A 23,162-nucleotide genomic window follows, 5' to 3' on the forward strand; every position below is an offset into this window, starting at 1 on the left:
ACATCCATATAAAAGGATGCCAAGAAAATAATCTGCATCCGATGGTGATTTCCTCACCTCTAGCTAAGAACCCTTCCAAAGGAGACATTCTGAGAGAAACAAGCTTCAAATGGTGACAGAGAAAAGGTGAAAACACAATAAACACGCCATTAAACTTAATGCTCCACAAGAAAAAATGTGTGTGTGTGTTGGGGGGGGGGGCACTGCTGTTGTTCAATCTAAGTGTGCATTTGTTCAATTGTGCATGAGCACGTGCTCACATGTATGCATGTGTATGTGTGTGCACATGGCTACAACTAATGATGTCCACTCCCCTTTGGGACTATCATGAGGTCACTGTTGTCAAGGATACTTGAAGCACTGTCAGCCGTTATTGACGAACATGAATGCAGAGGCCCTAAATGAGGGCCATAACTATTGTGGTCAGTAACTGCCTCTTCAGATGCTCCACAGGTCATCTTTAACAACTATGAGAGGCATTTAGAAGAGGACAGTCTGTCTGTAATCCAAGACAAAGGGAAGCCACAAGTACTTCAGCAAAAGTAGACCTCCTGTTAGAGGTAAAAGGAGAGACATCTGGTGAAAGCCGACCACGGCTTGATGAACCACTGTGTGTCACATTAACCACGAGCGTTAAGACTAGCGAAGGAACCGCTGCATTATGCCCATCAATGTTTCTGTCACTAGCCCAGAGACACTGGAGAAAATGATCAAAGAAAGATGTTCAAGTTTCCAAGAATGGGAAAGACAAAAAAGATATTGCATGCAAAGTCATAAACAATTTATATCCAGAGCCATAAAATGACCACAGGTTTGACTAGGCCTGGGAATGTGAGTTTGCCGTGGTGCAGACATGTCCACAGCAGCTCATTTGTATTCCTGATTTATGTGCGATATGCTGGAATTCTTACGCTTGGAGAGATCATCAGATAACACAGAGAGCAGGAGGCTTTTTGCCCAATTTCGGGCTTAATGTGCTTCAAGAGAGAGAAACCAATACAGACATAAGGACAGACAAGAGAGAGAGAGAGAGAGACAGAAAGAAAGGTTGGGCAAGTAGCTGTCAGCATGTGACAGGGTAGTTATTCTGTCAGGGTATCGGATTTATCCTGCCCGCCTCCAACCGTCTGATTAATGCCACTTTGCTTACTTTCGTGTGTGTGTGTGTTTAACTGGACTGTAGCTGTTAACTTGCCAATTTAGGTGTGTGAATTTCCAAGTGTTTGCGTTTGTCTAATCTTTAACTTAAAAGAACAAAGTCTGCTTCTGTAGTGGGGGACGAAAAAGCAACTTAACAGAAATTCCTTGTGCATGACCTTGCACCATTAACTCACACGCCTTCAGATTCAAACCACTTGATATAGAAACCTCTTCAAAACATAATTCTGGATTTAACAATTTGAAAAACCTTTGTAAGGCAAGGAAAGCAACATTAACGAGACATCTTGCCACAAGATGTTCATCAACCCACCTGCAGCGCACCTACAAAAAGCCAAAAATCTTCTGGCTCCTCAAAGAGTGCGGCCTATATGGGCTCGCGGGGGGGTAAATCATGAGTGTGCATATGCTTGCACTTTATGCATGTGTGAGTTTCTATATTTGTGACAGAAACCCACATATCTGCAAAAACAAAGCGGCTCAGGTATGAGGGCACCCTGCTAATAGCACTTTTTATTACCCCAACCAACCACTTGCACATAATTCATTTATCACCCTAATGGCACAAAAGCAGCACAACCGGATCCTGCAGAGAGCCTCCAGCAAACACTGACTGCACATACCGTCAACAGCACAGCCGAAACCTGCCCTGTGTCTATTCAACAGAGAATTCTTCATCGACTCTGCAGTTAAATGATACACAACACGTGGTGACAAAACATAATGAGTCACCACATGTGACTTGCCATATTAACACACTCAATCACATTTTTTTTGCAGGTTCTGACACATGTACCTGACTGAAAAAAAGGCACAGCTTGCACACAGGTTAACAGAAGAAAAAAACTGAACTCTACCTGAAACAGAGATGGTCATGGGTGCTTCCAGGGGCCTGTCGTTGTCCAGGTCTCTGCTCAGCCTCAGATCTCCAGTGTCCTCATTCAACAGCAGCAGACGGAGCTCATTTCCGGACTCAAACTTGTACCGTAGCTTATCCGATACATCCGGGTCATGGGCTGGTACCTTTCCTATTATTCCTGATGGAAAACTGTTAGACTTGTTGGTGACATAGTTATTGAAAATGATCTCAAAGTTCTGCAGCACAGGCTGATTGTCATTCATGTCTACCAGACGGATGTGAACAGTGGCCCTGCTCACTAATGGTGCTGAGGTGGCCTGGACCACTATGACATATTCTGTTTTGGTTTCATAATCCAAATCTGTAAGTGCAACAAGGTCACCATTAAAAATGTCCAGTTGGAAAACTTCAGGGATATTTCCTTCTACGATCTGATACATGATCTGAGCATTGGGGCCTTCATCCGGATCTGCAGCAGTTATTCGGGCCACGACGGACCCAACCGGGCTGTTCTCCTCCACATCAATAAAGAGTTCATCCTTGTCAAACACTGGGGGATTGTCATTGATGTCTTGCACTACAACATGAATCGAAACGGCTGCTTTCAGTGGTGGAACTCCTTTATCTACAGCAAAGGCCTTCAGATTATACACAGGAACGTTCTCCCTGTCCAGTTTGCGAGCTGTTCTGACGATACCAGAGTAAGGCTCTATGAAAAAATCCCCCTCTCCATCATCGCCACCCTGAAACGTGTAGCTCAACCTGCCATTCGACCCAGAGTCTCTGTCTGAAGCAGAGATCTGGAGAACACTGGTGTAGACAGGTGCATCTTCAAATACAGAACCCTGGTACATATCTCTGAGAAACTGAGGAGTATTATCATTTGCATCAAGGATGATAATCTCCACATAGGTGGTGTCAGATTTCTGAGGGATGCCATTGTCTCTAGCAATGATGGCTAACGTGTAGGAGGCCTGGTCTTCATAGTCAATCTCCATTTGTGTTGTGATGGCACCTGTATCTGGGTCAATTTTAAACTGAGGAACATTGTCTTCCATCACATAAGTGATGCGAGCATTTTCCCCCGTGTCCTCGTCCGTTGCACTGATTACCACCACAGTGGAGCCCACTGGTTTTTCTTCACTGAGCATCACCTGGTAGTTGGCGCTTTGGAAGACAGGCCGGTGTGTGTTGGCATCTGTCACGTTGATGAACACCTGAGCTGTGTCGTAGCGTGTTCCATCACTGGCGGTGACTGTCAGGACGTACTGGCGTTCCTGCTTGTAGTCCAAGGGGAGGGCTAAGGTGATGAGACCGCCACCGCTCTGGCTGGTGATGGCAAATCGGTTCCTGGTGTTGCCGCTGGAGATCTGATATGTGACGACGCTGTTTACATCTCTATCCACAGCTGTCACTGTCAACACGCTGGTCCCCACCACAGCGTCTTCATTGATTTTCAGTGAGTACATTTTCTCTGTAAACGTGGGCACATTGTCATTCACATCAAGCACCGTGATGCTGACGCTGGCGGAGGAGGACATCTGAGGCATCCCCTGATCTCTTGCCTCAACACCAAAGGTGTAGAAGTCGGTGGTCTCTCTGTCAAGTTCAACACTCACAGTGATCCAGCCTGTGCTATTATTGATGGTGAATGGAAAACCAGGTGTGGTGTCAGTGAGCCGGTATTCCAAACGAGCGTTCTCTCCTGAATCACTATCAATAGCTTGAATGTGGATCACAGAGTAACCAATGGCCACATTTTCCAACACAGTAGCTTGGAAAGGTGTGCTCACAAACATGGGGGCATTGTCATTCACATCCACCACTTGTACCACCACCATTCCTGTGCCATTTATCAGCGGAGGCCTCCCACCGTCCTGCGCCTTAATCCGCAAATTATACTCCCGAATTATTTCATAATCCAGAGGATTGATGACATCAATCACTCCAGTGGGGGAGTGAATATAGAATTGCCCTTTAACGTTCCCACTGATGATGCTGTAATGGACTTTGGCGTTGTTTCCCTCATCTTTGTCCGTAGCCTCCACCTGGATGACTTTTGTGTTGACTGCCACATTCTCTGGGACCTGTACCACATACCTCTTTTCACTGAACTGCGGGTAGTTGTCATTCTCATCCTCCACTGAAATGTTGAGAGTGGCGGTGGCACTGCGGGGGCCTGGGTCTTTGCCCTGGTCATTGGCCATCACAATCAGCTGGTACTGGGACCGGGTCTCTCTGTCAGGTCTCTCTCTGATCTTCACCAGGCCGTGGCGGAGGTCGATTTCAAAGACAGCGTTGACCCCTTCACCATTCACAATCTTATAAATCATGTTGGCGTTGGAGGGAGCGTCCCCATCAGTGGCCCTGATGGTCATCACTTCAAAACCCACTTCTACATTCTCCCGGATACTAACACGGTACTCAGTTTGCTCAAACACCGGGTTGTGATCGTTAGTGTCACTCACAGTGACATAGAGGAAGGAAGTGGCAGATCTTTTTGGGGTGCCATTGTCGGCCACTGTGACTTTGAAAACATGGATGTCTTTGACTTCTCTGTCTAACGGCTGGACAGTTGTTATGCTCCCTGTCTGAGAATCAATGTGGAAAAGGTCATTGGACCTGCTGTCATAAAAGGCTTCCATGCTGTACTCCAGCCGCCCTGCCTCTCCATCATCCGGGTCAGTGGCTTTCAGGGTGATTACGCGTGTTCCTGCAGGCTCATTCTCGGGCACGGACACCTGATAGTTGGGGAGCTGGAACTGGGGAGACGTGTTTACCTGTCTCTTCCCCCTGCGGCTCACTCTGCCAGACTTTTCCTGGACAGTCTCTGACAAGGACCCATGTGGTTTGGGCGCTTTAACAAGCGTCAGGCTCAGCCGCACGGAGAGTCTGCCGCCTGGGGAGCTGTGCAAGGCGCAGTGCAAGTTAACGTCCGGCTGTCCTCTGTGCCCAAGACACAAGTCCCTGGCCAAGAATAAATTCCCACCTCTGAACACTGCAACCAAGTCCCTCCCGACGCATTCAGTGTCCAAAAGGGCGATGTTGCGCGTAAAAGCAGGCAGATGTTCTGTTACATTCAACAGCACTTTACCTGCGGGCAAGCAGGAAGTTGCCTCCAGTTCGTGAAGGTGTTTTATGTGGATGTCTGGCTTACCTGAAGCTTTCCTTCTCTTGTATTTAATAGAACAGTCTCGGCCATGGACAAACACATTGAACTGTGTCAAAATGACGTCCCCAGATGTTGAGGAACCTGTTCTGAAATAAACAGGCGCAGGGTTCCTCGGTGTGTGCGCGCACTGAACTTCTCGGGACAGGCGGACGACCCCATCCTGCCTCCCCACTTGGAAAAGGCTCTGGGTAAATTTGTGGGATAAAGTCCTGTCAATCTTATAAGTCCATCCAGGTCCCAGAGACAAGTTTGCCAAGACGGTCCCGGGCTGTGAGGTCTCCGAAAGGCGCATCTCCAAACACCCCGCAAGCGGCACGTTGAGCAGGACACAAACCCACATCCAATACATCTGTGGCTCCATGCTCGTAAAGCTGCCAAAAAAAACCCCACTCAACTTCACCGAAACACCTCCACAAGCGCATTAACTCTCCCGACACCGCGCTTTACTTTTATCCCTCATGGTGAAGTTTCAGCGTGGGAAAAGACGCACGATATCCATAGTCCCTGCGTATCCAGGGCGCGCGGCGGCTGTGTTAACCCACACTGAGTTTAAAATGAGTACAAAATGGCTCCGTGGATCTTCCACTCCTCCTCCTCCTCCTCAGGAGCTTATTACCATAAACCTGCTGTGTTCCCCCTCTGGGACGCTTTCACGGGAGGGGTGGAGGGGTGTGTGTGGGGGGGCAACTTCTTTATTCTTTTTCTCATGGAGATTTAGGGAAGTGGCCGAATGCGCACAAGTGCATTGTTATTACAATAGGCTTAGAGTTGGAGGGGAAAAAAATTCTAATGGCTTCCAAACTCTTTATTAAAAAGACTTTAAAATAAGACATAAAAGTAGTTGAACTAAGACCTCAAGTCCAAAATCTTAGAAAATGGTAAACTTTTTTTCAGCACTGTGAATCACACCACTATGCACTTTACCCATTAAACTGTCACACCTTCAACCACACAAATATTTTCAGCCAAAAATAGGACTGAAAAAAAACGTATTAGTGACTTATTTCTTTTGCCATGTGTTGTAATGGGAAGATCTCATCATCATCATCATCATTATCATCATCATCACACAGTAAGTTAGACATGAAGAGGGTTTCTTCTAGTGGAGCTTAAGAAGTTATAGTGGAATGTATGCCGTGGTAATTTCTTCACTTTTTAGACATTTACTCTTTCTTTCTGTCTTGTAATCTTGTTGTTACATTGATTTTGATAATACAGCATTACATCATTGTTTAAAAAAAACATGTGTTGTTACATAAATTTAAAAAAAGTTTATTTCATATAGTTATTAGTGTCATATGAGCCTCTTTGTTCTTTGTATTCCAATCACATTTGTTTTTCTCCACAAACATAAAAAACGACCTTTTTGATGCTGAACAGAGACAGTTTTTAAAAAGTGTGATCTTTATCAGAAAGATAATACAATAAAGTCAAATGTCTCTTTGGCGTGACTGTTTTTTTGTTTAATGAAAACATGTTATTATGCAAAGCTATGCATATTAGAGAGTGACAGGTTCATCCTGGAGAGTAACCTTGTATAATAGCGTCCCCTTGTGGATAATAAAGTGCTAGATTTAGACCAGAATGTAGCTTTCAAATGATTCCTTTACTCACCCGACGACACCACTAGCAGCCCAGACTCTTGACACACAGCAGTTTGGGTCCATGGATTCATGCTGTTGACTCTAGATTCTGACTTCACCACCTGTAGCCTCAGCAGAAATACACATTCATCAGACCGGGCTTCTTTTTCAAGCTGCAACTGTCCAGTGTTGGTGAGTCCCTGTCTACAACATCAGACACGGTCTTCTGCTTTATCTCTGCATCCGCCACAAGGTTGGACATGTTGCTTGTTCTGCTATAATTTCTGTTCACCAAAGTTAACTGGATAACCACATGAACAAACAGAAGCACAGCTGTTCCTAATAAAGTGCCCAGCGATACTATCTTTAAGTATAAATGTCAACGAAAACAAGTAAACACAAACTTATTCGGTTTATTCAATGGTTCGTAAATGTTCAATTATTTACAGTTTTACCAGTGACAGCAACATCGCCACGGGAACAGAAAAGGCACTAGAGTTTTTTTTAAACAAGGAATCAATATAAGTTATAAAACAGTTAAGTAATAACACTTTTAAAAATGTCATTGTTTTCTTTTTCAATTATTTCACAAAATTAAGAACAGTCTCTAATTAAAACACATTTTAGTTTTTTTGGTATCATATTCGCCTGACATAAGTTAACTTGGCATGTTTTGAGGAAATTATTTCTTCTTTAATCACCATCAACTGGCTTTTGACAATATTTCACCTCGAGGAGAAAACTCAAAAACTCAGCACATTGTTTCAACTTTAGTGCTCAAGCACTAAAATAACTAAAATAAACAGAAAGAGAATCAAAAGAACCACGCAGAGTCACTGACTACTGCTGAACACTGCCGTCAACATCAGATACTATGGAAGCAGCTTTAAGTGTCATGACACATGTATAAAAAATGGTGTGGAGGTTTGCAGTCGGCTCAGAGGCAGGATGAACATGAGTGACAGTGAGAAAAGGTGAGAGGAAAGTTTGAATCCTTGACAGTTGGTTTCATTTACAGATGAGTCTGATTCCACCAGACTGTGTCATGGTCATGTACCACATCTGTAGATCCACATGTCACCTTATTGGCTGACGATCAAATCCCACCAGAATCACGAAGAGCTCAAAAAAAGCTACAAATAGCAGTTTGAGTTTGTGGACTGATTTCAATCAACAATTTTTTTTAAATATGACTAATTCTTTAAAGGTGAGTTGGATTTTGATTTCTATTCTATTCCATGAAAATAATGCTGGACCACAATCCCCCTTCTCTATTTCTTACGCGGAAAATATTTTTGAAAATCATCCAGCACAAATTATATTCTTCTTAAATAGATCAGACCAAATCAATTCCATGATTATCAAACAGTATGTTCTGTGACTGGAGGTAAACTTATTTAAGTTGTCTATGTTCTGTAGTGATGTGAGAAATACAGATTAATCAGAGCTTCATTTCAGTTTAAAAAACACATCTAATTTTGGCTCCAGTTTAAAAGAATACCTTTGAATGTGCAAGACATATCTGAGCAGTTAGCTTTGTTCCTGTGTCTTCAACACTGCTGAGAAGTTGAGCATTAAAAAACACAATCAGCTGTTCGCAGCCACCTAGGTTTGGCCTCCAGGGGGACACTTGAGGCTTGTTTTCATGAACAGTGTTGCTCTACCTAATGTGGCAGCAGACCACGTCTGGAGCAATGAGGTCATCTCAGCTGGTCGGTTCGGGGGTCGGCTCCTCCCTGTGCCGTGCCACTGCCATCAACCGTTCTCTGCCCTGCTGGAGTGTGTGTTCACTGGGCCCCAGCTGGGTGATCTTCCCACTGCCCAGACACTCGTCCCCTTTGTAGAGCACAGCAAACTGGGAAGGACATTCAAACACAAGGAAAACAAAAATAATATAGATAGATAGATAGCATATGCAACAAATATGCATATTTTAATATTGTAACTGGTGTAACAGTATAATCCTGGGTGATTACACTGTACTCTGTAACACTGGTGTGTTAACTGTTACCTGTCCAGGTGTCAGAGCTCTGATTGGCTGTGAGAGTGAGATCCAGACGGAGCCATTCATATTCAGAGTCACCGTGCAGGGAACTGGAAAACACAAGAAGGGGGGGTTTGTTTTTGGTTTGGTGAATAATGTATCTCCCTATTGATTAGTCTTAGTGTCATATACATGCCTAAACATCAAGATCATTCACTTAAATTTAAGTCAAGCTAATAAATACTGAATTACTAATAAATGAACATTTTAAGCATAATAAAACAGTTCCACTGTTATACATCACTAGATTATATGAATGCATAACCAGCATTTAACAGTTAAAGTTGGTTGAGGGGAAGCCAATTTAAAGCTGTTTCATAAAGAACTGCAATTTATAACTACTTTTCTAATGGATCAATCTCGTGACTGTTTCTTAGATTGATCAGTTTTGAAAAATTCTGGATATGGAGACAAACATGCATAACTATGAAACATGGCCCAAAGTGAAACCTTCACTCTTGGTTTTGTCCCTCAGATGCTTGCAAATACTGTCACACTGAAGAGCCCCTTATAAACTTATAGTAAAGTAAAGTAACTACTGACTAAAGCTCTCATAGTACTGTAAGGAGTAAAAGCTATTAAGTCACATAACAAGAAAATACTAAACTAAAATATGTTCTTCAATACAATACTTGATGTACTTAGTTGCTCTTCACTACTGTCTACAGACGCTGACAACACAACACTCACTGAGTGGCATCTGGTGGATGAAGCGGAAGTGACAATCCATCATCTGGGTCCTGGCTAGTTCAGGGGGAGGGTCCACTGTGAGCCAGTGAAAGCGGTCCGTCCGCACAGTGTCACGGAAAAGAGCCGGGTGATTGGTTGTCGGAGCCTGAAGTTTACAGGAAATTTAAGGAAGTCAGAAAGTTTTTGCCAAGTTTCAAACATGGTTTGACAGATGACTTCATTTAAAATAAAATCTTTAAAAGGGAGGAAAACAGAAAGGGACAGAAGATTCACTTAGTCAGAAGCATCATTTAGTCATTCATACAGTGTGCCGGTTCTTTATGAGATTAATGGGGATTACAAATTTATGTGCCAAGTTTATTTTATGAATGCAGCATTGAATAGTGTTTGGGAATAAAATAAACTCAGGTTTAGATAAATGTGTTAGGAGGAAAAAAAAATCACTAAAATGCATGTTGTGTTTAAAAATCAATGAAGAAATCAGCATTGACAAAAGCACCTATTAACTCTAAATCTAGATCTATAGATCTAGACTGGATTTAGTCTAAATGGAGGCTACAACAGCGGGAAAGTAAGATATTTCCACAATCTCACCACAAACACATCTCCTGTTGTAATGTCTTTATCCACCACAAACCAAGCGTCTCTCTGCCCCCCTATCCTCGCCCTCTGGCCCAGCGTCAGAGTGAACCAGCCTGCATGGACACAGACAATCAGAAAATGTCATAGGACAAGATGGAGATTAGACACAAGGACACAGTGGATGGTATATAAACAATAAAACAGGGAATTTAGGTATTTTTAAATTGGTCTAAAATAAGAGCCACACATATACAAGTCTTGATTTTAACAGAGATGTCTCTGAACTACAAACCTTTGTGTGTTCCCATTATTTTCCCATCTTCAATGGAGACAAAGTTCCCTGGTTTCGGCTCGAGATACTGAAAAAGACGTTTACATGTATGTTTTGTAATGGTGGCTGCAAATAAGTGATTAACAAACAGAGGCTCTCTTCCAAAGCAAAATAAACACTGAAGAAAAAAACCCAGGGAATTAATTTGAGTTTTCTCACCTCCAAAATAAAGTTTTCAAAGTTTCTCTCACCAATGAAGCAAATGCCCATGCTCTGACAAAAAGAAACACATCCAGATAAGTCATAAGAATCACTTATTTTGTTTCAAAGGTTTTTCACAAACATTTCCCGTTTTTGCTCTTCTGATGTCATACAAACAGAAATTAAATGTGTTTTTATTACATCATTTGTTGGTTGTGTACCTCTTTCTTCTTCAGAATGTAGTGAAACCCTGCTTCAGCAGCAATCTTTTTGACAAACTCCTTGGTGAGTCCAGCGAGTGGGAACATGGTTTGTCTCAAGGCATCCTGGGAGATCTGACTGAGGAAGAAGGTTTGGTCTTTGAGGAGATCTGCTCCTTTGTACAACCTCGCCGCTGATGCAGGAAAGACAGAACACAGATCTTCAGTAAGAGGATCTGACTTTTAGAGCCAGAAAAAAATCACCGCTAAGTTTTAAGTGGACATCAGGAGACACTTACGATTTCTGATCTCAAATCGATCTCTGAAGAGCGTGGTGGACGGAGCTATGTGCGTCTGCTGGAAGACATCTTCATCTTCCTGTGACGTCCTGGCATAGTGGCCTGTTGCCATGGCATCCGCACCTTAATCAATAGAAATTAAAAGTATTTGGCACTGGTAGGAAATCAATTTAATTATGGTCTTATGTTTCAAACAACTACCCACTGCTTCCCAGTTATGATCATTGTGACAACAACATACCCAGAGTGTTGATGGCATACTTGTGGAAATGGTTGAATTTGATGTGCTTGTTGCAGAGTATGTCTGGGTTTGGTGTCCTGCCCTTCTCATACTCTTTCAACAGATAACTGCAAATGGAACACGACAGCTGAATAATAATCACAATATCATTTTCATCAATAGCACATTATAACATAATCAATATAAAATGTATGTATTGTAGAACAGTGAGGAGGTATAACGCTTAACTGATCGACCTAAGATTTGACAGATGTTTTGGTGTTGATCAAGTGTTTCTCATTAAAGAGATTTTAAAATCACAATCTTCACTCAGCAAAAAAATATTCTCTAAATTCTCCAGAACTGCAGGTCAGCTGCAAATTTTTGATTTTAAATCAATGCTAGAGACCTTCCTGTTTTCCACTGCCTTTTATCAAATCAAATAATTACTCATTTCTTACACTGCGCTGTTATTTCCACTCAATTATTTCTTATTTTATTCTGTATTCAACTCTTTCTTTTTTAAATCCTTTTGTGTATTGCCTTCACGTTCACAATATGTCACCATGCCTTTTGTCTTTAAAGCACTTTGAATTGCTTTGTTGAAACATGCTACACAAATAAACTTGCCTCGCCTAAGCTCAAAAGAAATAACGATGTGACATTCATTGTAATGATCGTGGTGATTATTGATTATCGACTGAATTTTATGGAGCAGACCAATAGCAAATACCTGAAAACTTCATGCCAGTACTCTTTGACGTAGGACACTTGATGGAAGGGGATGTTGAGGGTGTGACACACTCTGTAGGCGTCCTCACAGTCCTTCTCTGTGCTACACACTCCTCTCTCATCCACAGGATCCCAGTTCTTCATATAAACCCCAGTCACACTGAAGCCTTCACATGAGAGACAGCAGCATGTTGAACTAAACAATCACGTTTAGCAACAGAGGCACGAAACATTTTACTGATCAGGAAATAAAAACACACCTGAACGTCTCTGACTCTTTATGTTGTTCTTCTGAATATGTGACATTAGCTTGTTATTTCTCTGTGTTGTGGTTTTTTCTCACCTCTTCTCTTCAGTAACAAAGCAGCCACAGAGCTGTCCACGCCGCCGGACATGGCACACACAACGTGCCTCACGAGACCCATGTTTTCAGAGTAAAGTCATCATTAACACACTGTTGTTTGAGCTGAGTAAAGTGAACTACACCATTGGCACTCAGGGGCCGCCATGTTTTGGGTCCGCTTGGTTATAACGTCCGTCAGGAAACAGGACTCAAACCGGAACCGTAGCGGTGACGGGGGCCGCAGATGTTGTAACACCGTAAATCCCGCGGAGCCCTCACTTGTTTTGCAGAGGAGAAGAAAAGTTGAAGGAAAAGAGAAGGTCAGTATAAAATACTAAACCTCAGATCCAACCACTCTGATGTGATTAAACGCTTTGCCATTAAACCGACTCTGTTTTTTCCTCTTTATAAATGTGGAAGTGCTCTGGAATGTGTGGAACTGTTCACGTGACTATTTTCAACTAAACATCAGCTACAATCCTTCAGACTCATTTTAAATACTTTAAGTTTAAATACTATTATAGTTTTTTTGTTCACGGGATCAATGAGAGTTTCAGTGTTCAGGGAAATTCTTACGATATTACATGAATAATAGATAAATAATAGATAAAAATACAGTGACTATTATGATGTTATAACCCATATAATTATATTGCGTATTAGCGTTAGTTATTACATCAATAACAACAATGATATTAGTGATAGTAGTAATGTTGATAATAATATATATTTATAATATATATTAATAAATAATATCACAATATATTATAATATATAATAGTATTTATATATTACAGCACATAAATGATTATCATGATAGTAATAATAAATAATAATAATGATAAGTAGTAAACATTTGCTTGATAAATAAAATGGTAGCCACACAATGCATATGTATTCCTGATGTTGGTTTTTCTGACACAGATGACTGAGGTGTCCACGGATGCCATCACCTTGGATTTGCTGAGAGACGCCAGGGAAACGGTGCGGCGCAGTCCCCTGGGTGTCATCAACACTCCCATGATCCCCTGGTGCCAGACCACCCTGCCTCTCGACGTCGACTGCAATATTCACATCAAACTGGAAAACATGCAGAGAACCGGTGGGAAACAGTTGGACTCTCATGCACAAACGTCTTCTCGCAGCTGACATTGTGACACGTGTCCGCATGTTTTTTGATTGACAGGGTCCTTTAAGATCAGAGGAGTGGCCAATCAGTTTGCCAGGAGACTGGAGGGTGGTCATTTTGTCACCATGTCTGCCGGGAACTATGGGAAGTCTTTTGCATACGCTTCAAAGCACTATGGGTCGAGGGGTAAGGTGGTGATGCCCGAAACTGCCCCAGTGTCCAGATCCATCCTCATACAGGTCAGAGGTCATCTGCTGACTGACAGACAGACAGAAGCAAGATGCAATGCTGACGGTGTAAAATAATACCAATCAAATGGAAATGATACAAGACACACATAGAATTACAAATCCACCCTGATTACATTTTACATATGAGAACTTTAAAACACTTCATACAGAAAACTGGATATGGCTCTTTCTACCTACAGACATGTTTCCATATCATAAACTGTGATATTTTTTAGATTTTTAGATTGGTTTTAATTTCTGAAGCATTCTTTCAGATGTGTTTCAACTCATTTGTTCTCATCCTCAGAGCTTTGGGGTCGAGGTGGAGCGAGTTCCCACCTCCAGTCTGATGAATGTAGTGAACCGCTGCATTCAGGAGGACAACATGATGTTCCTGCACTCATATGACGACCTGGATCTGATAGCGGGACACGCCAGGTATTCTCATTGTACTAAAGGCCATCCACAAGAACAGTAAAACTACATGCACCACCATTGGACTGCACTTTTGAATTTCTCAACTATGCAATATTCACTGTGCCATATTCATCTGTCTGTGCAATATAAACAGTTCATGTGCAATCCATTCACTGTACATATTCTCTCATATAATATATTTCTTTACACTGAATGTATATGAGTGGAATTCCATTCATATTTTTATATATCTTTTATATTTCTACTTATTACTGCTGATGTATTTTTGCTGCTGTAATATTGCAAATATCCCCATTGCGAGACTGATAAAAGACTTATTATCATTAAATACCAGCAGTTAAAATGTCAATGCACAACTTAGCTATCGCATGTGTGTGTGTGTGTGTGTGTGTGTGTGTGTGTTTGTGTGTGTGTGTGTGTGTGTGTGTGTGTGTGTGTGTGTGTGTGTGTGTGTGTGCAGTCTGGGTATGGAGGTGCTGGAGGTGGTTTGTGAGCCTGATGTGGTGGTGGTGTGTTGTGGTGGCGGGGGGCTGCTGGCCGGTGTAGCTTCTGCCATCAAACTGTCAGGCTATGAAAAGACCAGGATCTACGGTGTGGAACCAGAAGGAGGTAAAAACTCACCTACAGCTGTGTCAAAGAATCATCTGTAAAATCAGCAGTCACACTCTTCATTTTGAGTTTGTGTTTAAACTCAGCCTGCACCATGTACAAAAGCTTCATTGAGAAGAAACCAGTGGGGATGGACACCAAGAGCATCGCCTCAGGTCTTGCTCCACCTTTTGCAGGTAGGAATAATCAACCTGTCATGAATGTTGTGAACATTATGTCTATGTGCTCTGCTACACATGGCTTCTATTGCAATTCTGTCCATCCTGGGAGAGGGACCCCTCACATGTGACTCTGTGAGGTTTCTAAAGGGTTTTTTTGGTAGTTTTTCCTCACTCTAGTCAAGGGTTAAGGACAGAGGATGTCACACCCTGTTAAGCCCTGAGACAAATTGTAATTTGGGAATATGGGCTATACAAATCAGATTTGATAGATTGATTAATTGATTTAATTTTATCTCAAAAATGTCTTGGAGTATGCTCTTGTCTTGACTACTACAGTTCCCCTTGACCTACATCTGTTGTTTGAACAGTTTTAAGATCGAAGCACAATCTGTCCTGTTGGCTGCATGTGTTTATGTTTCAGCAACCAGGAAAGCAAACTGAGAAAAACTAATTAAGTTAAGCAAGATTTTTACATATGCACCAAGTACTTTTTTTCTGAAATATTTAGCTAAATTATATAGATATGAGTCAACATTCACTAAGTTGAATACATCCACTGAAGGCACTGAAGGCATGACAAATGTCTATCCTTATTCAGAAGCTGTTAACCTTTTGTGGAATCATTTATTCATGAGAGTCCCCACACTGTTCACACCAGCCAGGGATAGTAATGCATCTGAGGAGGTGCGCTCACATCGGCCTGACACACAGCATACAGGCCTCTTCACACTGGGTATGAACACTGTCTTTAATGTGGCTAAATGACAGCTGCAATGCACCGTGGGTAATAGTAACATTTCAGTGCTTGAGGATAAGCCGTGGAAATCTTTTTATTTTTATATCTTCAGCCCTCTCTGTTCACTGCATGGTTCGTGGCTGTCATCAATCCTTGATGAGTGGTTAATTAATGGTTAAAAAATAGTTCTTTGGCATGGTGTGGTCACAGTGAGAAATACTTTAACTCTAATGTGCTTTTGTACCAGAAATATCAGTGTAGCACTAAAACTTTTGTAATATTCATTATTTGTGTACAACGCTTGAACAAACTGCCTTAACATAATATTCTGCCAAAAATTAAGTTAATAAAAAAATATTATTTTGTTCTTGTTGAATGAATGTCACTGAAACCAACTGATCTATCCTCTGGGTCTCAGGCACGCTTCCATTTGAGTTGTGCAAGCGCTTCGTGGAGTCGATCGTCCTGGTGAGCGATGAGGAGATACAGACGGCGGTGTCCACCCTCTACAGGTCAGGACTGGTGGTGGAGCCATCAGGCTCAGCTGCCTTCGCTGCCATTGTTAACAACAAGATCCCTGAGCTGGAGGGGAAGAACGTCGTGTGCATCCTCACCGGAGGGAACATCGGAAAGGACGAGCTTGCGAACTTCCCAGACTGAAAGACGTCTGTCAGCTAGGACTAATGAATTGATAAACTGAGCTTATGCTCCATCTCTTTGTTAGCATTTAAAGTGCCACAGTTCAAGTAAAGTTAGTTTTCTATTGTGTATGGAAATATACTTTAATAAACATTCTCATCTCATTTTATTTTGACTATTTAAAAGTTTTATGTCCTCAGAAAAGCTGAGAATGAAAATTAAAGTTTAAAGAGAGCAAACTTTGTATGTATGAAAATAAATACCCAAGGCCGTGATGTGATGCTCTGATATTTTAACTTTTAGAATGTTAGAGTTCTTAATATGTTTTAAAGGGATTTAGGAGAACAAAGCTGTAGCAAATACACAAATACAGCTGCATCCAAGACTGAGCTAATATTGGGCCCAGAGCACTTTGATTGTATTTGTTACCCCTGCTGGTATGAGGAGTTTTACATACTGTCCCTTTTAGTAAAAACTATCTCAGAGCAGACCTTCAGTGTCCCTGGAAAGTGTAAAAGAAACAAGAAGCTTTTAAATTTAATGTAGGAACTAATAATGCTAAATTAATAATGGGTTGTAGTTCTCCAAACTTTCTTCCTCGTGTCTTAATGTCTAACTATGATGTAAAAATTATAAATTAAAAAGGAATCAAGACAAGTTCATGAAAAGACTCTTAAGAAAAATAAGATATATTTAGCTCAGCTGGGAGAAATCTTTTCCACAGCTGAAATCTTAACATGCAACAAGTGTTTCAGTAAGAAAAGTGTCCTGCTCTTCTTTCTTGTAGCTACATGACGTCCTTCGTGGCCATTCTGCAGATGACTGCATCCAGTAGAGTCCCACACGTCTCCTCCTGAGAAGTAACTTTATATAACTGGTGTGGAGACAGAGAAAGGGAACAGGATTTTTTTAAATGCTTCAGAAATCAACCCAGTAACATCAAGAGAACCGACATCCAGGTCAACACATACATGGATGGAGTGGAGAGAAAACTAATTTTCTAATTACACCTATAATGTAACTAACAATTTACAATCTAAATCAATAATGTCCAGTCACTTTATAAAAAACTATGCAGAGACATAAATCTGTATATTCATCTTCTGCTTTATGCAGTGTATATATAACATATCACATGATTTGAAGTATTGAAGTTGAACCTTTCTGATCTTTGCAGAGTCCGACAGTGAGGAAACGTCTTCCACTGGAATCTGTCGTCCGTCCACCTTGGCCGCGATGTCCTCCACAAGCTGCGACTCGTTTTTGTCGTGAACGACGACCACCATCACAGAGTCATCGCCATCTGAGATCCCAAATCTCCTAAAGGCATCTGAGATCTGTTTTATGAAAGGAAGATAAAATACACAGTTGTGTTCATCTTTTATCGCCACGTTGTCTCTCAAACTACAGGCAGATACTCAATCTTGTTCATGGTTCTATTAAATGTGCATGTGTTCCTAAGCACATTAAAGACCTACTGGTACATAGCATTTTAAACATATTTTTGAATAAAATTCAGATGATTGAATCTTGGACTATTTTTAAACCTTCCACAAATCAGTCTCAAAATAAAATGTCACAAAGTTAGAGAATGACCACAAAGAGATGCAAAACAACTAAAGAGAGACAACACAAAATGTTTGTAGTACACAAATGTGTGTTGTGTGCAACTAAATAATATGCTTATGTAATCGTCAAGTCCTGACAAATACTCCAGATCCCATTCAGTAATATTGAGATACTACTGAGGCCTAGTGTTTGTGGGTAATGCACAGGCATCATGACACAGGTGTACTGACATTATTAGTAGGTGACAGGTTGAAGATCATCTCTGAGTTCAGACTCCTTGTCTTCATTTTCCCAGTGTTCTGCAGGTGAACAGCTTTGTTGGCAGCGACCAGCACCTGGAGAGGATCCACCAGCTGCAAATGAAAAAAGACGGAAGATTGTAGTAAATATGCACAGACATCAACACGCGACACGTGAGCGTTTGATGAGATCGTTGCTAAAAACTGCTTTACCATCGTGGGCTTGATCAGAGCCGCGTTTATTTGACCGTCCACTGCACTTTGTCTGAGCTCCGCGGCATTTTTCACCTCTTTAAAAAGTACCTGAGTCACTGTGCGATCAGGAAAAAGCTCCAGCTCGTGTGTGTGATGCATGTTGAAAAGGTGGGAGAGGAAATTACAAAGAAGAAGGGAACTGATGTTCACGTGAGGTCCAGACACAGGGGGAACCAAAACACAGTGACGCCGCTCCACCGGAAGTTTCCTCTTTTGTGGAAAAAAAGATGAAGATTGTGTTTTAAATGACATTTTATCTGTATTTACCCCACAGAGGATTTTAGTGGTGATTCAACGATCAGATGGTGGCGTTAAACAACGTAGCGCAATCTAGGAACTAACGCTTATAGAAGAGTTTCGTACCGGGCGTTTTTCAGAAACGTACCGTCCAGCTGTCAAAGATCTCTTCCGTTTATAAAGAACAACAACAGAGAGTTTAAGCAGTGTCCCTCTGACCTGAGGCTCTGCGGGGACTTTAACACGCGGGTGTCGTCGTTATGCGGTTCACGCAACATCACACCAGTTAACTTTTGGACATTATTCACTGTTACACCGTCAAACATGGAGAAATTTGAAGGGTATATCTTCACCGCGCTGTGCAGCAGCAACTTCCTCATCTCCTGCCTGCTGTTCTCCGCAGTGACCCGGGAGCAGAGGCTGCCCTACATGGACGAGGTGTTCCACGTCCCACAGGCGCAGAAATACTGTCAGGGCAGATTCACAGAGGTATAGTGGGGGTTTTCTCTGAGGCCAGTCCGCCATTGTTCAGTGGATTAGTCCTGTCGTTAATCATGATGGAAGGACTTTAATCTCCGCGTCCGACATACGTGGGGTGATGGTGTCACTGTTAATGTGACTGAGAGTGGAGCAGTTTAAATGTGGGATAGATTTGTGAATCGTATTTCAAAATATGATGTAGTTCACACAGAGACAACATATCATCCTTCACATCCAGTAGAGAACAGCGCAGTGAAAGCTCACTTCAGGTTTATTTCTGAATTATATTTGGCTCCCCCTCCACTCAATGAGTTCATCTAATGAACCCAAACACATCAACAAGAGCTGACAAGAGGGGATTGTAGAATCCCAATCAGAAACAGTACTTTTCCCACAATCAGCCTTTTCCCATTGAGCAGCTCAGCACGTATCTGGAACACTGTGCCCACGGAATGAAGGAACATCACAGCTTTCAAACCATTTTCCAATTCTGTTAAACAATGGTCACTGAAAACTCAAATATGTCATCATCTGGAATAATCTCGTTATTGTTAATCTTATTTCTGTCTCTCTCTCCTCCTAACTGTTGTATATTGTGGATTTTGCCTCAGCGTGTATGTTTTATTTGTCTGTTTGTTCTCTGTTTCTTTGTTCGTGTCTTTTTACATTGACCTGTCTGAGACTGCAGATGAAACTTAGTCTTAGAGACTAACTCTGGTACATTTATATGAACCAATGGCTCATATTAATTAATGTACACTGTCCCTTTTGAATAAATAAAAGTTAACATGCATTGTGTTAAGCACAGGAAGATGTTGGATGTAATGTAAAGTAGATGCAACCTGTGGTAAATAGGTAAACATGCTCTTTTTTAAAATGCAAACAATGTCACAATTAGAAATGTTCTGATTTGCGAGACCATAAAAGAAACATGAGGGGCTGTAAGGTGCAACTAATATTCAGAGAATCGCTGCTATTGGATCGACACATAGATTTGCGTACTAACCAATGCCCGATCTGGTGTTCTCCGTGGTATCTGAGGCCTTTTCAATCCGGGTATTGGTATCAGAACATCTACAGTTTCAATATGGGTTACTGACTAAACTTAAAGTATTACTTCAGTGATTTAGTATTTTAGTTTCATAAATTAGCTAAAGACAACATTGAAGTGCCGGAGGTTAACCCTGACCTGTGGGTTCTCTCACCTGCACAAGAGATTTTACATGACAACTAAACTCTTCATGTTTGAAATTGGCTGAGTGTCCCTTTAACATGGTTCTGATCCTTGTGCAGTGGGACCCGATGATCACCACCCTCCCAGGCCTGTACCTCATCTCCGTGGGGGTCATCAAGCCCGTGGTGTGGCTGGCTGACCTGACGGGCGCGGTGGTATGCTCCACGGCGATGCTGCGCTTTGTCAACCTGCTCTTCAACTGCGGCAACCTTTACCTGCTCTACCTGCTCATCTGCAAGCTGCACCTCAGGGAGAAGGTCAGACCAGACCCAGACATGGTGCAGTTATCATTCCTGACTTTTGTAATTTTCTTGTTCTCCTGATACGTCTCTTCTCTTCCAGACACGAACAACGTCACGCCGCGTCCTGTCAGCGCTGTCTCTCTCCACCTTCCCCGTGCTCTACTTCTTCAACTTCCTCTACTACACGGACGCCGGATCTACTTTCTTCATCCTCTTCACCTACCTCATGACGCTCTACGGTTGCCACAAGGCCTCGGCGCTCCTGGGTGTGTGCTCTGTGCTTTTCCGTCAGACCAACATCATCTGGGTGGCGTTCTGCGCAGGCACACTGGTGGCAGTCAAAATGGATGAAGCCTGGCGGGTGGAGCATTCAAAAAAGAGGGATGAGAAGTCTCCCCCGTCCCAAGTTCCTCTGTCATTCAGCGGAGCAAAGAAAATAATACTGTTCACGCTGGAGTTCCTCACGTCACCCGGTCATGTGAAGTCGGTGCTGCTGGTGGCGTGGCCTTATGCAGTGGTCGGCGTTGGTTTCTTGGCATTCGTGTTGCTGAATGATGGGATCGTAGTGGGTGACAGGACGAGCCACGAGGCTTGTCTCAATTTTCCTCAGCTCTTCTACTTCCTCTCCTTCACCCTCTTCTTCTCTCTCCCTGTCTCCCTTTGTTACCACCGCTCCCTCCGCTTCCTGCAGTCTCTGAAAAAACAACCTCTGCTCTTCCTCTTCATCACTGGTGTCTTGTTGCTCCTGGTGTGGAAGTTCACATTCGTCCACAAGTACCTCTTGGCAGATAACCGCCATTTCCCCTTCTACGTGTGGAAGAAGCTTTACCAGAGGCAGGAGCTGGTGCGCTTCCTCCTCGTCCCAGTGTACGTGTTCGCCGGGTGGAATTTTCTGGACTCCTTCAGGTCGCGATCGCTCTTCTGGAGTTTGGCGTTCCTGGCGTGCCTCGTGGCGGCCACAGTGCCCCAGAAGCTACTGGAGTTCAGGTACTTCATCGTCCCTTACCTGATGTACCGCCTGCACATGCCCCTCCCTTCTCTTCCCAGACTCGGAGTGGAATTTCTCCTCTACACGATGGTCAATGCTGCCACGATTTACATTTTCATCACTAAGACTTTCCACTGGCCGGACAGCACAGCCACACAGAGGTTCATGTGGTGAAGACAAGAGGAGAGTGAGGTAGTGCTGCTGGTGTCAGATATCCAGAGTCCAGAGTTGCTGGACTCAAACATCGATTGGTAAAAGGATTTTTCCAGAGAAGCACAACACATGTGACATCTCAAAAGTCAAAGCAGAGCCTCTGTTACATCCCAGTAACAGACAAGAATGGCTCATATATTCCTGTCATGTGTAATCAACTGGTGTTTCGTCTAAAATTAGCTACAATATTCGTTGGCTACAGCTTGCATTGAGAACCAGCCGTACTATTTTTCAAAGTAAACTAGAATGGAAGTCAGTAGAGCAAATACTGCCGCCAAGGCCCTTAAATTTATTCAAGCAGCACTTACACACACTCATAGATATCCAACTCCTAAATATGGCAGATTTTCTTTTCATTAAATCTTTTCCAAAAGTGAATGGCTTCTTCTTTGGTCCATGTCCCACTCTTCCACCAATAACACCAGTTCAGCACTTTTTTGCTTAATCAAATCAAACAGACAAATAAACAGTTAATGAGTGAAAACCTGTAACACTGAGTTAAATGTCCACGTTTTTAGGCTTATAATGTATTTTCACTGACAAAGGCTCCAAACATATACAAAGTCTGCCAGTTCACTGTGAATCAGTTCAAAATTACATGAACACGACCAAGTATTCATTTTGTACAAATAATAATGGAAGTTTTTGGCTCAGATGATAAAGTATCGACTTTGGTACTGGTCTGAATTTATTGTAAAGACGTTATTTCTACTGAACCTGAACTCTTTGTCGTTAAATGTTGATTCTTCTCCAGGGTGGAGAATACATAATGTTTTGGTTTTTTGCAGGTGTCTTTCTTATGGCGAGCAGTTTTGTACTGTAAATATTGTGCAGCTCTGTGAATCAATGACTTTTGACATGAAATATGTAAATATGAAAAATAAAGAGACCAAAAATGACATAGCCATATAGATAAAATACAGTGTGGCGGACATTTTTTGCTTTTTGCCAGTGAAGAACACACATAATTAACAAGACAAGTTTAATTATTAGTAATTGAATACATTTCCCTTTTTTGTACCTTGATTACTACTTTGCGAAGCCATAGGGATCAAGCAGAGGGGATTCAGAAACATTCTCATTCAAATGTTTGTGACTCGATGTTTATTTTGTTTTTGTTTTTTTACGCTTTGTGGTTTAATGGCAGGAGATCATTGTGACTTCAGTGTGTTTCTGTCCAATGAACTAATTTAATTCAAGCTTTGCTTTGAGACTTTCCAGGTTGAGTTCAGTGAGTAATTTCTCCAATTTATTCCCATAATCCATTATCTGTGTTTTTCACCTGTATCTGCGACCTTGCTGTGTCTGTGTTTACTTATTTGTTGCTTATGTTCCACACTTCCTGTCCATCCAGCATGCTGCTCCCCCATTGATACAATCTTATATTTTGAATAAAATGACTCATCCAA

At 42.1% G+C, this 23,162-nt stretch overlaps 5 protein-coding genes across 11 annotated transcripts in view; 2 read left to right on the top strand and 3 right to left on the bottom strand.

The window, feature by feature from the left end:
* celsr1a (cadherin EGF LAG seven-pass G-type receptor 1a) overlaps positions 1-5,735 on the bottom strand; it is an 83,545-nt gene extending 77,810 nt beyond the window's left edge. For 3 of the 4 annotated variants that reach the window (XM_020092381.2, XM_069519435.1, XM_020092380.2), the window contains exon 1: positions 2,016-5,734. In XM_020092381.2, coding sequence (XP_019947940.2) covers positions 2,016-5,550 — 3,535 coding nt within the window. In that variant the 5' untranslated portion in view covers positions 5,551-5,734. Of the gene's footprint in view, positions 1-2,015 lie in introns of all 4 variants that reach the window. The other variant, XM_069519436.1, reaches the window with a different exon arrangement.
* A 1,436-nt stretch (positions 5,736-7,171) lies between these two features.
* On the bottom strand, positions 7,172-12,544 carry trmu (tRNA 5-methylaminomethyl-2-thiouridylate methyltransferase). Of its 4 annotated transcripts, none has more exons than XM_069519437.1 (11): positions 12,355-12,544; positions 12,013-12,207; positions 11,301-11,407; positions 11,060-11,182; positions 10,782-10,954; positions 10,579-10,632; positions 10,381-10,447; positions 10,101-10,201; positions 9,507-9,651; positions 8,784-8,866; positions 7,172-8,627 (listed from the first exon to the last, which is right to left on the bottom strand). In XM_069519437.1, the coding sequence occupies exons 2-11, from the start codon at positions 12,153-12,155 to the stop codon at positions 8,478-8,480; spliced, it is 1,146 nt and encodes a 381-aa protein (XP_069375538.1). In that variant the 5' UTR covers positions 12,156-12,207; positions 12,355-12,544; the 3' UTR covers positions 7,172-8,477. The 4 variants fall into 4 exon arrangements, with proteins under 4 accessions (XP_069375538.1, XP_019947624.2, XP_019947623.2 ...); XM_020092065.2 differs by having other exon boundaries at positions 12,013-12,178; positions 12,272-12,536; XM_020092064.2 differs by having other exon boundaries at positions 12,013-12,178; positions 12,355-12,493.
* On the top strand, positions 12,504-16,465 carry srr (serine racemase). Its single transcript, XM_020092068.2, has 7 exons — positions 12,504-12,674; positions 13,279-13,456; positions 13,541-13,722; positions 14,021-14,151; positions 14,612-14,760; positions 14,847-14,936; positions 16,076-16,465. Exons 1-7 carry the CDS (start codon positions 12,519-12,521, stop codon positions 16,315-16,317), a joined length of 1,128 nt encoding a protein of 375 aa, XP_019947627.2. The 5' UTR covers positions 12,504-12,518; the 3' UTR covers positions 16,318-16,465.
* A 499-nt stretch (positions 16,466-16,964) lies between these two features.
* tprkb (Tp53rk binding protein) lies at positions 16,965-18,558 on the bottom strand. The gene is made up of 4 exons (XM_020092470.2): positions 18,318-18,558; positions 18,096-18,218; positions 17,457-17,633; positions 16,965-17,170 (listed from the first exon to the last, which is right to left on the bottom strand). Exons 1-4 carry the CDS (start codon positions 18,456-18,458, stop codon positions 17,084-17,086), a joined length of 528 nt encoding a protein of 175 aa, XP_019948029.1. The 5' UTR covers positions 18,459-18,558; the 3' UTR covers positions 16,965-17,083.
* A 171-nt stretch (positions 18,559-18,729) lies between these two features.
* On the top strand, positions 18,730-23,162 carry alg10 (ALG10 alpha-1,2-mannosyltransferase). Its single transcript, XM_020092469.2, has 3 exons — positions 18,730-19,085; positions 20,370-20,567; positions 20,653-23,162. The coding sequence occupies exons 1-3, from the start codon at positions 18,921-18,923 to the stop codon at positions 21,712-21,714; spliced, it is 1,425 nt and encodes a 474-aa protein (XP_019948028.2). The 5' UTR covers positions 18,730-18,920; the 3' UTR covers positions 21,715-23,162.

Source organism: Paralichthys olivaceus, chromosome 23, assembly GCF_024713975.1.
Source record: "Paralichthys olivaceus isolate ysfri-2021 chromosome 23, ASM2471397v2, whole genome shotgun sequence".
Lineage (NCBI taxonomy): Eukaryota > Metazoa > Chordata > Actinopteri > Pleuronectiformes > Paralichthyidae > Paralichthys > Paralichthys olivaceus.